The 15,049-nt window shown below is 38.4% G+C and overlaps 1 protein-coding gene across 4 annotated transcripts in view; it reads right to left on the bottom strand.

Annotated features, from left to right (window-relative positions):
• Positions 1–13,384, bottom strand: part of LOC131251426 (zinc finger protein VAR3, chloroplastic) — a 32,270-nt gene extending 18,886 nt beyond the window's left edge. For 2 of the 4 annotated variants that reach the window (XM_058252116.1, XM_058252117.1), the window contains exon 1: positions 12,813–13,384. In XM_058252116.1, coding sequence (XP_058108099.1) covers positions 12,813–13,240 — 428 coding nt within the window. In that variant the 5' untranslated portion in view covers positions 13,241–13,384. The remainder of the gene's footprint in view (positions 1–12,812) is intronic. The other 2 variants (XM_058252115.1, XM_058252114.1) reach the window with 2 other exon arrangements.
• Positions 13,385–15,049: the final 1,665 nt, after the last annotated feature.

The following is a 15,049-nucleotide window of genomic DNA, read 5'->3' as shown; positions in this document are numbered from 1 at the left end:
AAGGTTAGCATAGGTGGCTTCAAATCTAGATGCTTTGGTGGCATCTTGCTTGGATTTTTCTACTAGTGTTTGGGTGCCTCAATGTAGAAGAGATCTCCAGGAGGAGTAAGTTGGTGAATTATCAAAGTTGCTTCATCATCTCTCGGGAGTCACTGTCATGGGCAGGGTCGATTTGATACATTGGTCTTACTCGAAATCCATAAAGTTTTCAGTCCAGTCACTATATTGTCACTTATCAAGTAATGTCCAAGGTGATGCAAAGGTGCACAATGTTGTCAAATCGCATATGCGATCATGTGCGATCGCATATGCCTATGCGCATATGCGATCGCATTTTTTTTTTTTTTGAAAAATTTATATATATATATATATATATATATATATATATATATATATATATATATATATATATTAGGGAAATTGTAAAAAAAATAAGAAACTGAGGAGAACTTTTCTAAGTTAATAGATAACTAATTTTACATATTTAAAATACATTTGAGAGAGATAAAATCAATTAAACAATGAATTAAACATCAAGTCATCCACATTTAACAATATACTTGACAAGAAGTAACAACAAAATCAACAAGATATTTATTTATTATGGTAGAAAATCAACAAGCTATCTTCCTTGAAACTTAAAAGTGCTTGAATCTTGATCTTCCAACTTCCAAGAGAGAGGGAATGTGAGAGAGAGAGAGAGAGAGAGAGAGAGAGAGAGAGAGAGAGATTAAGATCACTTGAGTAGGAAATATAAGAGAGGCAGATTAAGACCACTTGTAATTAAGAAATGTAAAAGAAAAATAGAGTAAAAGAGTTTTGCAGTGAGAATATTGCAAAGGGAGGAGATTTGGAAGCCTTTTTATAGACAAAATGTTTTTTTTTTGCAAAAAAAATAAAAATAAAAATAAAAATTCAATGTCCCATGGCCAATATGCGATCGCATATGCTATATGCGATCCCATACATCGCATATGCAATCGCATGTTTTCGAATATGCAACATACGCGATCGCATATGTGCCAGGTCGCATATGCCATGATCACATATGCGATCTGCATATGGATATACGCATATGCGATCGCACAGGACAACAATGAAGGTGCATACTTTCCCTATTTGGTCCTATGGTGTCCCATCAAAGGCGTTGGCATTTGCTTGGCTTGCAGGGTGGAATTTAGTAGTAACCATCGATAATTTGCGGAGAAGGGGTCTTACCATTGTGAATGCATGTTGTCTATGTTAGAGAGAGGAAGAAACAGTGAATCATTTATTTATACATTGCCCTTTCTCAAGGGAGTTCTGACACAGTGTGCTGGAGCACTTTGGAGTTTATTGGGTGTTCCCGGAGTCTATAGACTTTGGGCTATCTGGGCTGAAAGGAATAACAGATGTTTCCGAGATAAATGTGGTTCTTCCTGGAGTGCTTCCTCAAGAGCCCTTGCTAATGTAGTAGATTGGGTTGGGTTGCAGCCATTGTAATCTTTTCTGGTTTTTCTTTGCTTTTTTTCTTTGTTGATTGTTTCTTTTATTTTTTCAGCTTCACCGTTTTCTAATAAAGTTGTCATCCTCTAAAAAAAAGTGTTTGCTTGTCATTATCGTTTAGACAAATTTTTTTTTTTTCTTCCAGATTTACAAGAATCTCCTCATGGTAACCGTAGATTTTCCTAGATTTGTTTTATTTTAGTAATTCAATGGTAAGAACACCCCTCCCTTTTTTTATTTCTTAGTGATTTGTTAATTTGAACAATCATTCTTTGAGATTTATTTCCTTTTGAGTATTCCTTTTGGTTCTTGAGTATTTCTTTTTAGTATTCCTATAGCAACCTTAGGATTTTGGTTGGTGAAATTTTAAGACTTGTTGGGTTTAAATATGGCTTCTTCGTCTAGATTTGGGATTACAAGTTAATGCGGACACAAGCGCATTCAAGGTGTACCAACGAAGAAAGCACCAACCACAAGTGTCGTCCTTATGGATAGGCGACTATTGAGGAGCTGAAGACCTTTCACATGTGATTAGACATAGAAAACCCCACTCAGGGAAGACACATGTGAAGGAAGATTGGAGAAAGAAGACCGAGCGCCCAAACTTTCCCGTACTTATGTTATTTGCGCGTTTTTGACTTAGTTAGGGGTCTTTTAGTAATTTTATATATTTATTTGCTTATTCTAGGGGTATTTTAGTAATTTTATGTCTTTATTTGCTTATTTAAGTGGGCTAAAGCCCTAAACTCGAATCTCAACTATTGATTAATGAAAAGCAAACCCTTTGGTTGCCTCCTTCCTCTCTTCTCTCTAATGGTGCTTCTTCTCTTCCTTTGATCTTCTTCTTCTAATTTCTTCTTGTGCCCCTCCAACTTCTTCAAGGTAATAATTTTCTTCCTTCTATTTTCCAGTTTTGACTAATCTTTCTTCGATCAAAATCTTGAGAACCGATCTAAACCCTAAACCCCCAAATTCTCAAATCCCTAATCCGAGAAACTTTTTGATTATTCGGACTAGTGATCTTCATTGATCGATTGGGTGTGATCATGCAAGATCGGGAGGTCTCATCCCTCGCCGGATCCAACCTAAGTAGTAATTGAATTCCATAATCTATGGTTGTAGTGATGGCCCGCTCCATTGCATGTTTACTTGATGATTGTCTCAGTTATGATGATTACTATTAGAATTTTAGATCATTTATGCCTTTTATTTCCGCTGTTTAATTATGTCCATGAGCATGCATCATAATTAGGGTTGTCCTGCGTCACAAGTACAATCAACTGTCAGATGGAACAGTTGATTGTTCATTCTGCGAACACTGGATTGCAAATTACAACCCTGAAGCTTAAGTCCAGCAATTATCTTCCGTATTATGATAATACTACTAGTGGAAGAAGTAGAGCTCCTGGATGAGGAGGACGGAATGCTGACCATGGTTGTGGTTGCTACATTGGTTGTAGTCATTGTGTAGACCGTTTGTGTACTCATTGTGATTGTTGGGTGCTTCACGGTAAACCACCTCGAGGTTGTTCTGTTAATTCAGCCACTATAGACGATAAAGACTTTCCACATATTGTTAGTGACGTGGCTCCTCTAGCGACGTCACATGTAGTTCGACTAGCCGAGGATGTAGTCCATATTTCAAAAAGGTGAGTATGATGCTTTATAAAGAGAAGCTACACAGAATAAGGCCTCTCTATCTGCATCTTTGGCTAAAAAAGGTAATACCATCTCTGCACTTCACACTACTTCTGCGTCAACCCTTAGATAATTTATTAAAGGGTTATGGATCATATAACAAGTACAACTGCCTCTTTTTCTTCATTTATCTCAAATCTTTATTTAGGCCATGTAAGGTTAGTATCGATGTTTTGAATATTGATGATATCGGCCAATATATCCCATGATATATCTTGTATCCCACCTGTGTGATACAAAACGCACAGTTAGTGCCAATATATCCCACATGTTCGATCCGGTGAGCATTTTCAATTTTCAATCCTTTTTTGTTGAAATTATGTTAAATCAGTATCAAATGTTTATAAACCCATTGATTCTTCATGTTTTGCATGAAAAATCATGGAGTTGGAGCTTGATTTCGATATCCATTGGTTCTTCATGTTCTCCATTTTTTTTCAAAATTTTCCCTCAACCAGCCATCAATTGAGACTAATTTCTAAAGGAAACCTATTATGTGCACTTCGTTTTTGAGATGTTATGATTTAAAAGTGTATATTAAGGTCTTTGTTAACAATCCCTGAAGTTTCATTGAAAAATTCAACCATTTTCCTAATGTTTCCTCATGTTTCCCAAAAAGCGTAATAAATTACCTAATACAAACAATATATCTCGTGCGATAATTGATACATATTTGTATCCCAATGATGCAATACATAACGCGATACCGATATTTCGAACACTGGTTAGCAAATGATACCAAGGTGTTCCGTATCCATTATGAAATGGACGGAAAGGCCAATACGTATAGGTAACAACCATGACTGTTACGCAATACGGGGGTAAAACGGGGTAGTTGATTTTTTAGGATCGTATCGGCTGTTACAAGGTTTGTAACGATTGTTACAGGGCATAACAACCATTACCCCCATAATGGTCGAAAAACGACGATTTGTTTTTTATATATGTAAATTCATTTTTTCACTTATCTAATTCCAAAATGTTCCTACATCGTTCTACGACATATTTCGACCACTCGTACTATAGTTTTTAGCATTAAAATAGTAGATTGAAGTAATTTGGGGGACTAGAAGCTCCAAGGGCCATTTTTTTTAATTAAAAAATAAATAAATAAATAAAAATCGAAGGTATATATGCATTTTTTTTCCCAATTTCTAATTCTAATGCTTTATTGTAATGGGTAAACATTAGAGACACAGACAACCCAATACAACACTCTCACTAAAGAGTGGACTGTTATGCTACCATAAACATGTTCAAAACAAAAAATGAATACAAATTTAGAATATTTACATCATTTTAGATTTTCGAGATATTTTTTCAGAATTTTTTGGGCAAATTTTTTTTGAACCGTTATGAGGGTCGTATCGACCGTTACGCCCCCATATCGACCGTTAATACCAATACCCATATCGGTAATAGTGATGACCATTACGACCACTGTTACCTATTAGGGAAAAAGGTATTGTTTTTGCTTCACCATCATTTTCCCTATCCTCTGTCTTATTGATTCCTAATATTGATTCTAATTTATTATTTGTGAGTCAAATTACGAAGGATCTAAATTGTAGCATGATCCATTTTCCTGATCGTCTTTTAAGATTTGAAGATGAAAAAGCTGCTTGGTGGTAGACTTGAGAAAGATGGACTACACATTCTTCATTCGAATCCTTCAAATTAGTTTAGTGAAAAGCAAAAAAGGACCTTTATCTTTCGCATTGACATTTTGTCATCCTTCTAATTGAGTTTTACAGTCTTTGTTGCGTCAGTCAGTTGAGTCTGGGAATATCAAGAATTTTTAATGTAAAGCTTGTGTTTTAGCTAAATATCATAAGTCAAAAGAAAGACAAATAAATAAATCGTTAGTAATGTGCGGAGGGCGATTCCGATTACTAATAGATTTAAATACTTTGTTTCATTTAGTGATGATGTTTCTTGTATGACATGGATTTATTTAATGAAACGTAAAGATGAGGTTGGTTTAATTTTCAAAGTGTTTCATGCTTTGGTTAAAAATCAATTTAATACAAATATAGGAACCATGTATATCAACATTGTAAAGGAATATCTTTTTTAATTCTATGTTATCTTATCTTCAGAAGCATGGTATAAACTCTCAAACAACTTGTATATAAACCCCACAACAAAAATAGTATTGTTGAAAGAAAGAATAGATATCTCTTAGAAATTACTCGTGATATTCTCATTGGTATGCTTGTTCCTAATGTTTTTTTGTCGGATGTTGTTCTTAGTCTTACTACCTGCTATTTGATTAATCGTTTGCTCACAACAATTCTTAAGGTTCGGTCTCCTATTCAATATTTCTCAGCATTCTACTCTATTTCTGAAATGTCATTGAGAGTCTTTGGGTGTGTTTGTTATGTTTAAAATAATGACCCTCGTCAAAATAAATTGTTAGACCAGGATGTCAAATGTGCTTTCCTGGGATATTCAGCTTCTCAAAAAGGGTATTAGTGTTTTAATCTAATCAATAAAAAAAAAATGTTATGTTTCTATGGATGTCAAGTTTCGTGAAAACGTTCCATATTTTTCTGAATATTATAGAGAACGGCAAGTCTATGGTTTTTCCTATACATGTTCTTAACCCCGATCCAATTCTTTTTGTTTCATCTATTCCAGGGGCAAATGCTCCATCCAATAATGGTATAGATAACGTGGTTTCCGATTCTCAATTAACTAAACTAAATCTGACTAAACCAAATTTAAAGGTGTATGAAAGAAGCAATGTTCGTACATTCGTCTTCCCACAGTCCACCACAAAGCAGGCTCTTTTGAACTTTCGGTACTAATCGCATTCCTACTTGTTTGCCCATTTATTATGATCCATATTTAGATCCATCCCTAGATTTATGTGTTGTTATCAGGAAAGTTAAAAGACAATGTACTGCTCATCCTATTCAAAACTGTCTCCTGTCATTTCTTGTCTCCTGAACACAGGTCTTTTGTTTCTACCCTTGAGTGTTCCACTTCTACTATACCAAAAAATTATAAGAAGCATTATACTTCTCTTCTGTGGCATCAAGCTATGGAGGAGATGGCTACTCTTGAGAAGAATCATACATGGGAGATGACTGCTTTACCTATTGGGAAGACTCTAATATATTGTCACTGTGTATATGCCCTTAAGTACTACCCTATGATCATATAGCCAGATATAAAGCTCGCTTGGTTGTTAAAGGCTTTACATATACATATGGTGAAGATTACTTTAAGACTTTTGCTCCTGTGGCTAAGATAACTTAGTTTGTATTACTTTGTATTATTATTTCTCTTGCTGCTAATCTAAATTGGCCATTACACCCATTTGATGTAAAGAATACCTTCTTAAATGGTGATTTAAATGAGGAAATTTAAATGCTTCCTGTTGGTTTTGCTCAAAAGGGGAAGGAAAAGAAGGTTTTTTGTCTTAGAAAGGCAATATATGATTTAAGGTATTCCGTATCGGTAACGATGGCCATAACGGTCACCACCATTACCGATACGATATTGACCATAACGGCCAATACGGGGGCGTAACGACCGTTACGACCCCCATAACAGTTGAAAATTTTCTTTTGCCCAATAAATTCTGAAAAAATATCTAGAAAATTAAGAATAATGTAAATATTTCAAATATGTATTCATTTTTTGTTTTGAACATGTTTACGGTAGTGTAACGATCCACTCTTTGGTGAAAGTGTTGTATCAGGCTGGCTAGTGAATTGTTTAATATGATTGTCTCTAATGTTTACACATCACAATCAAGCATTAAAACTAGAAACTAGAAAAAGGCATAAATACTGCTTTTTCAATTTTTTGAAAAAAAAAGGCCCTCGAAGAATCTATTCACTCAAATCACTTCAATCCACAATTTTAATCTTAAAAGCTATAGTAAGAGTGGTCGAAATCTGTTATAAAATGATACAGGAGAGTTTTTGGAATGAGAAAAGTGAAAAAGAGGAGAAAAATGAATTTAAATAGAAAAAAAAAAGTGATCATTTTTCGAGTGTCACAGGAGTAACGGTCATTATGCCCTGTTACGGCCACCGTAACGACTGATACGGTCTCAAAAAACTAACTGCCCCTTTTCACCCCCGTATCACATAACGGTCATGGTCGTTACCTATACGTATCAGCCTTTACAGGCATATCGTAACAGATATGGAACACCTTGATATGATTTGAAGCAGGCCCCTTGCACCTAGTTTGAGAAATATAGTAGGGCCTTGATTGGTATTGGATTTTCACACACTCAATCAAACCACTCAGTGTTAGTTAAGCGGCATGTCCAAGGCATTATCATTGTTGGTGTTTATGTGGACGATATTATTATTACAGATGATGATACTAGTAAGATCTCTAAATTGAAGATTTATCTAAGCAATGTCTTTAACATCAAAGATTTGAGCCTATTAAAATATTTTTTTTGGCGTTGAAGTCTCTCGTTCAAAGAGGGTATCGTTTTATTTTAGCAAAAATATGCTCTTGATCTTTTGATGACTACTAGTAATCTTGGTGTTAAACCATTTGATTCCCTTTTAGAGCATAATAGGAAACTTCTTAATGATCCTCGCATGTACCAGCATTTGGTTGGTTGGTTGATATATTTGACTATTACTCGTCCTGACCTATCTCATGTAGTCAGTCTGGTAAGTCAATTTATGCATTGTTCCTCGCTCCAACCATCTTAAAGTTGTTCGTCACATTCTATCAAGCCATCTCCAAGTCGTGGCATCCTATTTAGTTGTCATAATAATCTGAATATTGAAGATTATTCCGATGCAATATGAGCATGTTCTCCTGATGATCATCGTTCTATGACAGGATATTGTACGTTTTTTAAGAGGAAATCTTGTTATGTGGAAGACCAAGAAGTAAACTGCTGTTGCACGATCCAGTACAGGGTTTGAGTATTGCACTATGGCGAATACTAAATGTGAATTTTGTGGCTGAAAAGTTTTGTCATTAAGTTAGGATTTCCGGTGAATACTCAAGTCCCCATGTATTGTGATAATCAAGCTATCATTCATATCGCTTCTAATCTCATTTTTCATGAACGCACAAAACATATTGAAGCCGATTGTCATTTTATTTGTGAGAAGGTTACTTGTGGCATAATTTCTACTCCATTTATCCCTTCTACTGAACAACTTGCTAATATCTTCACTAACCCTCTTTGAGTTAAAGCGGGACAACGTATTCAAGGCAAGCTGAGCACTATTGATATCTATGCCTCAACTTGAAGGAGAGTGTTGACATAATTGGGCCATATCCCTCTGGGCCATGGACCATTCCCTTTACTTGGGCCTAACTTGGGTTGTGAGCCTCTTTTTTCCCTTTTATTAGTTCTTTTATTTTTGTTCCTTTTTTACCCTTTTCTCTAAGGGTAGTTTATGTAATGTTTCCATTCACTTAATATATAAAGAGAGAGGACTAGACATCCAAGTCTCTCTCTGAGTTTCTTTTCTTCCCAAGTTCTTTCTTTGCTCTGACAAATATGAAGCATAGGAACACAGATGGAGAAGCTAATCTGCCCTGCAGCCACAAGATTCACTACTTTGTTTACACTATCAAGCATTTTGTAGAAAAAAGCAACCATAAGAAGTACATTTGCATCACAAGAATGGGCTAACGTACCGCTAACAATGAAATCAAAAATGATTAAGACTCATGATATCATCTTCGATAAAACGTTTTGGTAGTATGTTGAGCATTCATGTAAAGTTGCATCACCACTTGTGAAGGTTCTCCTTTGATTGACAGTGACACAACACCTATAAGAGGGTATCTTTATGAGTTGATAGACCATTAAAAAGGAGATTGCTAAAATTTTGCAGATATGAGTCCATTTGGAAACTCACTTATGAGAGATGAAGCACATGAACCAGGATCTTCTGAGGAAAACGGGATGGAATGTCAAATCCAATGCTAATAACTTGTGGAGTAAACACATGGAAGCCAAATACCTCCAATCACATAAAAATTTCTAAGCTATCCTACTCTCCAAAATGCCTCGAGCATCTGGAAAGGCCTTCTAAACACTCATGATGACCTTATGGAGTTCTGGATTAGTGGGGAATGGATGTCGAATCAAATAACTCCAATAGACGGTTCACTTACTTCGAAATTCCCCCGCAGTCATCCAATCCCTTGCCAGGATCCTAGGAACTTCTGCATCAAGCTGTCAACACCTTCATAAATCAGGAAGATATAATATGGAAGGCTGAACTAGTTAAAGCTCTTTGGCCCCATCCATTGCCGGGAGTATATTGCAAACCCTATCAAACCAGATCCTCTTGAAGACTCTTGTGTCTAGGAACCATCCACAAATGATCAATTTTCAGCTCAGTCAGCATATCATTTATTAACCTAATCACACCATATACAAGAGCCAACCAATAATGCAAACCTTTGGAACCTCATGTGGAACTAGCCCACCATGCACAGGATTTGAACCTTTCTTTGGTTTAGTCTCGACAACAGTATTCCCACTAAGGTCATGTCGTGACAGCCAGGCATTCCAGTAGATCTGTAGATGATACATGTCCAATGTGCAACCAACATCGGGTAACTGCTGCACGCCTCTGTTTCGACACCAGTTTGCAGAGTCCATCCGAACTCCTCAGGTGGACCTATTTAAGGTCAATCACATTCAGCAGGACAATTTCATCCAAGCCATATAATCTTTGAATGCAATACACATGGGAAAGGGACACCTCTGAACACTCTGGAGAACAATTTTCGCCACCACCATCTGGCATAACTGGTTAACCAGGAACCAAAGCCTATTCAATCAAAAAATACCTTCATTGAGTACAATAATTTGGTATATAAAACATGCAACCATAGAGTTTTGTAATTCCTTATCTGACAAAAAAAAAGGTCTACTCCACCCAGGAACTTCAATTTCTCAAAGGATGGGATCAAAGCCACGGCCAAGTCAGTAGAGTCTCTTTCTAGTAAAATGGACACCCCCAAATCTCAGATTCTGCAAATTAAATTCAGATCAACGGTAGCAGCAAGTGGGGAGGGAGAACGGGTGGAATCATTTGAAACCAGCTCAGCCAATGCATCATGGCACTCCAAAAAGTTATGGAACTGTTCTGCAAATGAGGCAGAATGCTATGCAATACTAGAATTACTCTGGCCATTCAGAGAAATATTACTTAGCTGGACATAGTTACTGACAGTTTCTCTTCTTTCTCAACAGCTGGACCCGAGATGGAGGATGGAGCTGCTGACAACCGAACTAATCGTCTGCTGCAGAACTTGCACAATTGAACCATAAACCACATCTTCCGAGAAGCTGCCATAAACCACATCTTCCGAGAAGCTAATGCGATGGCAGAATTTAATGAAAAGTTTGCCAACAATCAGCAACAAAGAGCGGTGTAATACAGTCCTTGTGCTACAGACTCATAATAATATAGATCTATCTACCTGTACATGCTAGAAGCGAAGTCAATGGCCCTGTTATATAGATAAAATCATCTTACAATTCAAAATGTGGTCCCCACCATGGAAGGGTACACACAAGCTCAGCCATCTGATTCATGCCCACTGATCATACGATCAAGACCATCCCACCCATGAAATTTTTAGGCTACGACCCACCTAAAGCGAGACCCACAATTCAAACGGTCCATATTCACTCAAATACAAGCCAAGTGCAATGCATATGCCCACATGCAAAATTCCTCACAAAAAAATAAGGGGCCGTTTGGATGCTTGTAACATTTCTAAAATCTAAAAAGTTACAAGTGAGATTGTTGCAGTTCGTGTTTGGAGGAGGAAAGTCACAGGTAACTTTCTCTTAACCTGTGACTTTCTTATGGGACAAAGAGACGAAAATGATACAAGGACTTGAGTCGTTTTTCAAGTTACCTGTATCAAATACAGGTAACGGTTGGAATTTTTTAAAATTAAAATTTCTGGGAAGAATCGCAGCTTGCATTGAAGAAGTCTGCCTACATTCAGACGGAGTGTAGACTGAGAGGCCATTGAAGGCTATGAGGCCACATTCAAACACAATGAAGGCTACGATGCTGCCATTGGGGAGAATCGCAACGGCATTAAAGCCAATTGGTGGCCATTTTACTATATAAACAGCTTCTCCCCCTCCGGCGTCTCCATCTCCCTCTCTCAATCTCCTTCTCACTCTGTCTCAGTCTCCTTCTCCCTCTCCCATCAAGCTCCAGCAAGGTTGCCCTAAGAAAAACCCTTTCTTTTTCTTTTTCTTTTTCTTTTTTCCTTTTTTTTTTTTTTTTTTTTTTTTTTTTGGCATCAGGGTTGACAAAGGTGGTTTGGCGAGGAGGTGTGAGTAATGGTTGGTGGTTTATGAGGCCCAACATCTTGTATGTGTTTTATCCATGCCGTCCATCCATTTTTTCAGATCATTTTAGGCTTGATTCTGGAAATGAGGCATATACAAATCTCAGGTGGACCACACCACAGGAAAATAGTAATGATTGAAAGTCCGCCAATAAAGTCACTAGTAGGCATGAAATTTTTTCAACGGTCAAGATCGTCCTAGCAAGACACGTCACATGTTGAACAGTTAAGATGGACCTAGCAATGCTTGGCGAAGCTACCACACAGTACTGCATTTGTTGTTTCTAGTTTGTACAAGCAGGGCCATTGTTCAGCGATCCAAACCATTGATATCATGGACCTGACCGTGGCTGGCTCATGCACCAAAAATGTCCCAAATGAAAAATTTGTAAACCTTTCAACAGGCAGATAACAAGTCAAGGGTTCAAAGGGAACATGCAGAAAGATTCCACCCAACCAATAAAAGGCCAAAATTTCTATGGCTAGGATCTTCTCTTATCTGGTGATTTTCGGTGCATGGGCTGTCAGCAGCGTGTCACATGTTACAGGCATGGGCCATTCCAGTGTTCATTTTGTACAAGTGGGGCTTGTTGTTCAGTGCAGCCTGTCCCCAAATAGGTCCCAGATCCCAGATCTGTTTAATTCCAGTACATTGTGAGACCTATAACCAGTGCAAATCAGATACGAAACAGCCTTTATCCTCAGCCTCAACCTATTCCCAAGCCATTGCTTTTGAAGGAGATCCTCTGTTGGCTTGGTTATCTCAAGCCATTGCTTTTGTGCTGCTCCTGTAATTTCAGATTCAGCCATTGGTGTGCTTGATATACAATGCTTGGACAGAGATTATATACTGTAAATTTGACTGCCTTTGATCTGTGCATGCATCCAACTAGTGTTTGTTTCTCATATGTGCATGGGAAGTAGAGAAAAACAGAAAAAACCAACCTGTTTTAGAAAGAAAATGGAAATATTTACTTGGATATGCTACCTTTAGTTTTTTCCACATTGCAAGCATTTCAAAAACATGGAAACTTTTATGGCCCACCTGTTGATTAGTTTAACCTAAGAATCGGTCAAACTATTCATTTACATGAGCTCAATAAAATGGAATACTTTTATCCAATCTTTTTTATGTGTCAATCTGATTTTTCAAGGATTCCCTACTTCAAGCTCTAGTTAGTGTGAATATGTAAGTTATTACCTTATAAGTAAGTTACATGTAACTTACAAATTAAAAAACTTACAGGCATCCAAACAGGCCCTAAGAGAAAGCAAGAGAAAGAACGAAGAGGCCATACCTGAGAATGTCGAACCGCTCGCGGGCGAAGCTCAAGCAGGCGGTCTTCAACCGATTAGAGTCCTTGGGAAAAGCGGTGGAACTGCCTTCCTCGGTTTCAGTAGGCAGAGAAGTGCCGTCATCGGCATCAAAATAGCCTTTGCTCTTTAACTGTTCGAGGAAATTCACCCACTCGGGCCACGGGTGATTGACGGCTTCGGAGGGCTCTGCTGGATTATCGGCAAAGGCCCTCGATGCTGTAGCGGCGGTGCTGCTGTCGGAGTGAAACTGCAGCCGCTGCAGTAGGGAGGGTTTGGCGCGTGGGCGAGGCGCGGAGAGAAGGGTGCGAAGAGAGAGCGTATGAAGGTTGGAGAGAGAGGAAGGTGCAGTGGCATTTCTGTAAATACAGAAGAAAGGGGAGCGGAGGAGTAAAAGCCTTGAAGCGGCCATGTTCTTCGTAGGGGTAGAAATGCTACAGCGCCTCCACGGATTTTATATGGGTTTAACAGGGATGGAAGCGGGATAGGATTGGGGTGCTGAGACCCGAAGACATGATAGGTACGCTCGGGTTTTGATTCTGGAAGTGGGGCCAGAGTTTCGGTGGCCCACCGTCAATCTGATAGGTCGCCTGCAGATCGAGTGCCCCAGAATATCAGACAAGGGTAGGGGTGTACATCTAGTCCAACCGATTCGAGCTGGCCTCAGCTCGACTCGGCTCGAACGCTGGCTGACCTCAGCTCGAACTTGGCTCAGCTCGGTCCTCAAGCCTGACTGGCCAGCTCACCTCGGTTCAGTCAACAGCTCAGGCCAGCTCGGGCGAGTTCAAGCCAAGACCGAGTCAAGTTCATCATTGAGCCATTTCCGCAAATACCTGAACTGCAACTTCAAAATCTCACTATTTTACATGATGGAAATCTACAAGAAAAGAACATCCAACCTCATATGTAGGAGAAGCTTCTGTTTCACCATCTCTATTTTTCTAGTGCTTGTGAGAATGTTCCCATCTGCTGTAGCTAAAATAAGGATATGTCTCTCAATGACTCTAGAAATGAAGGGACATCAGAGCTATGGGTTACGGTTTTTTGAGAGAGGGAGGGTTTTTTATTATTATTTAAGGGAAGCAGCGGTTGGGAATGAAAGGGCCATCGTGCGGCAGGGATGCCGAACGAGCTAAGGGTTAGGATTTTTTGAGAGAGGGAAGAAGGAATGGCATGCGGGTTAAGGTTTTTTCAGAGGGAGAGAAGTTTTTTTTTTTTTTTTGAAAGGGAGAACAAGCGCGAGCGGCTGAGGAATGGGATGGGAATTAGGTTAGTGTTCTAAAAGGGTATATATATACTCGCATCGAGTCGAACCGAGTTCGAGCCGAGTCAAGTCGAGCTGGGTCAAGCTCGAGCTCGGCTCAAATGCATTTTCGAGCTAAAAGCTCGAACTCAGCTTCGATCCGAGTCGAGTCGAGCCAAGCAAGTCAACCGAGCTAGCTCGGTTCGTGTACACCCCTAGTCAAGGGTTGTTATTTACTTTAGTGGCAGAAATATCAGTATCACGTTGCTTATTCCACCCTTTGGACACCTATATGTAATAGTTATTGCATGACATATATGAGTTGCATTGCGTGATATATTATGAAAATACAGAAAAGTCGATCAAAACTTCAATGATCATTAAAAAATATATCAACATACATTTATAAATCAAAATATTACAAAACAAACAAGGTACAAAATATTTAATTTTTTGTATACTCATAATTTATAAATGTAAGATGACACAAAGAAACACAAGCAGTACATTCAAAAGTTTTTTTAAAAAAAACCCACTAAATCATGTTATATATATATATGGGAAAAAGTACCATGCGCTCGACCTCACGATAAGCTCCCGTGAGGTCGAGCTGTGTGGGCCCCACCGTGATGCGTGTCGACCATCAACACCGTGCATTTGATGGGTCCCCTCTAAATTATGGGATATCCCAAAAATCAGCCGTATAAGGAACTCAGGTGGGCCATACCATCTAAAATCATGTGAAGACACCGTTAAAACATATAAAAGCACTTGGTGGGGCCCACTTGAGTTTTGAATGCTGCTGAAACTTGGTCTGAACCCTCATCTAAGTGGAACACACATAATGGATGGGCTAGATTTGCAAACCACATCTCGGTGTCCCAAAAATTGATTATGAATGTTTTAATGGTGCACGGGCCCTCCTTACTTCTGTATGTGGTGTGGCCCACACAAGTCACGGATTGACTTGATTTTTGA

The sequence above is a fragment of the Magnolia sinica genome, chromosome 7 (genome assembly GCF_029962835.1).
Source record: "Magnolia sinica isolate HGM2019 chromosome 7, MsV1, whole genome shotgun sequence".
NCBI classification, from domain to species: domain Eukaryota; kingdom Viridiplantae; phylum Streptophyta; class Magnoliopsida; order Magnoliales; family Magnoliaceae; genus Magnolia; species Magnolia sinica.
The sequence above is the reverse complement of the archived record's forward strand: the minus strand, read 5'-3'. Positions and strand labels throughout refer to the sequence as shown.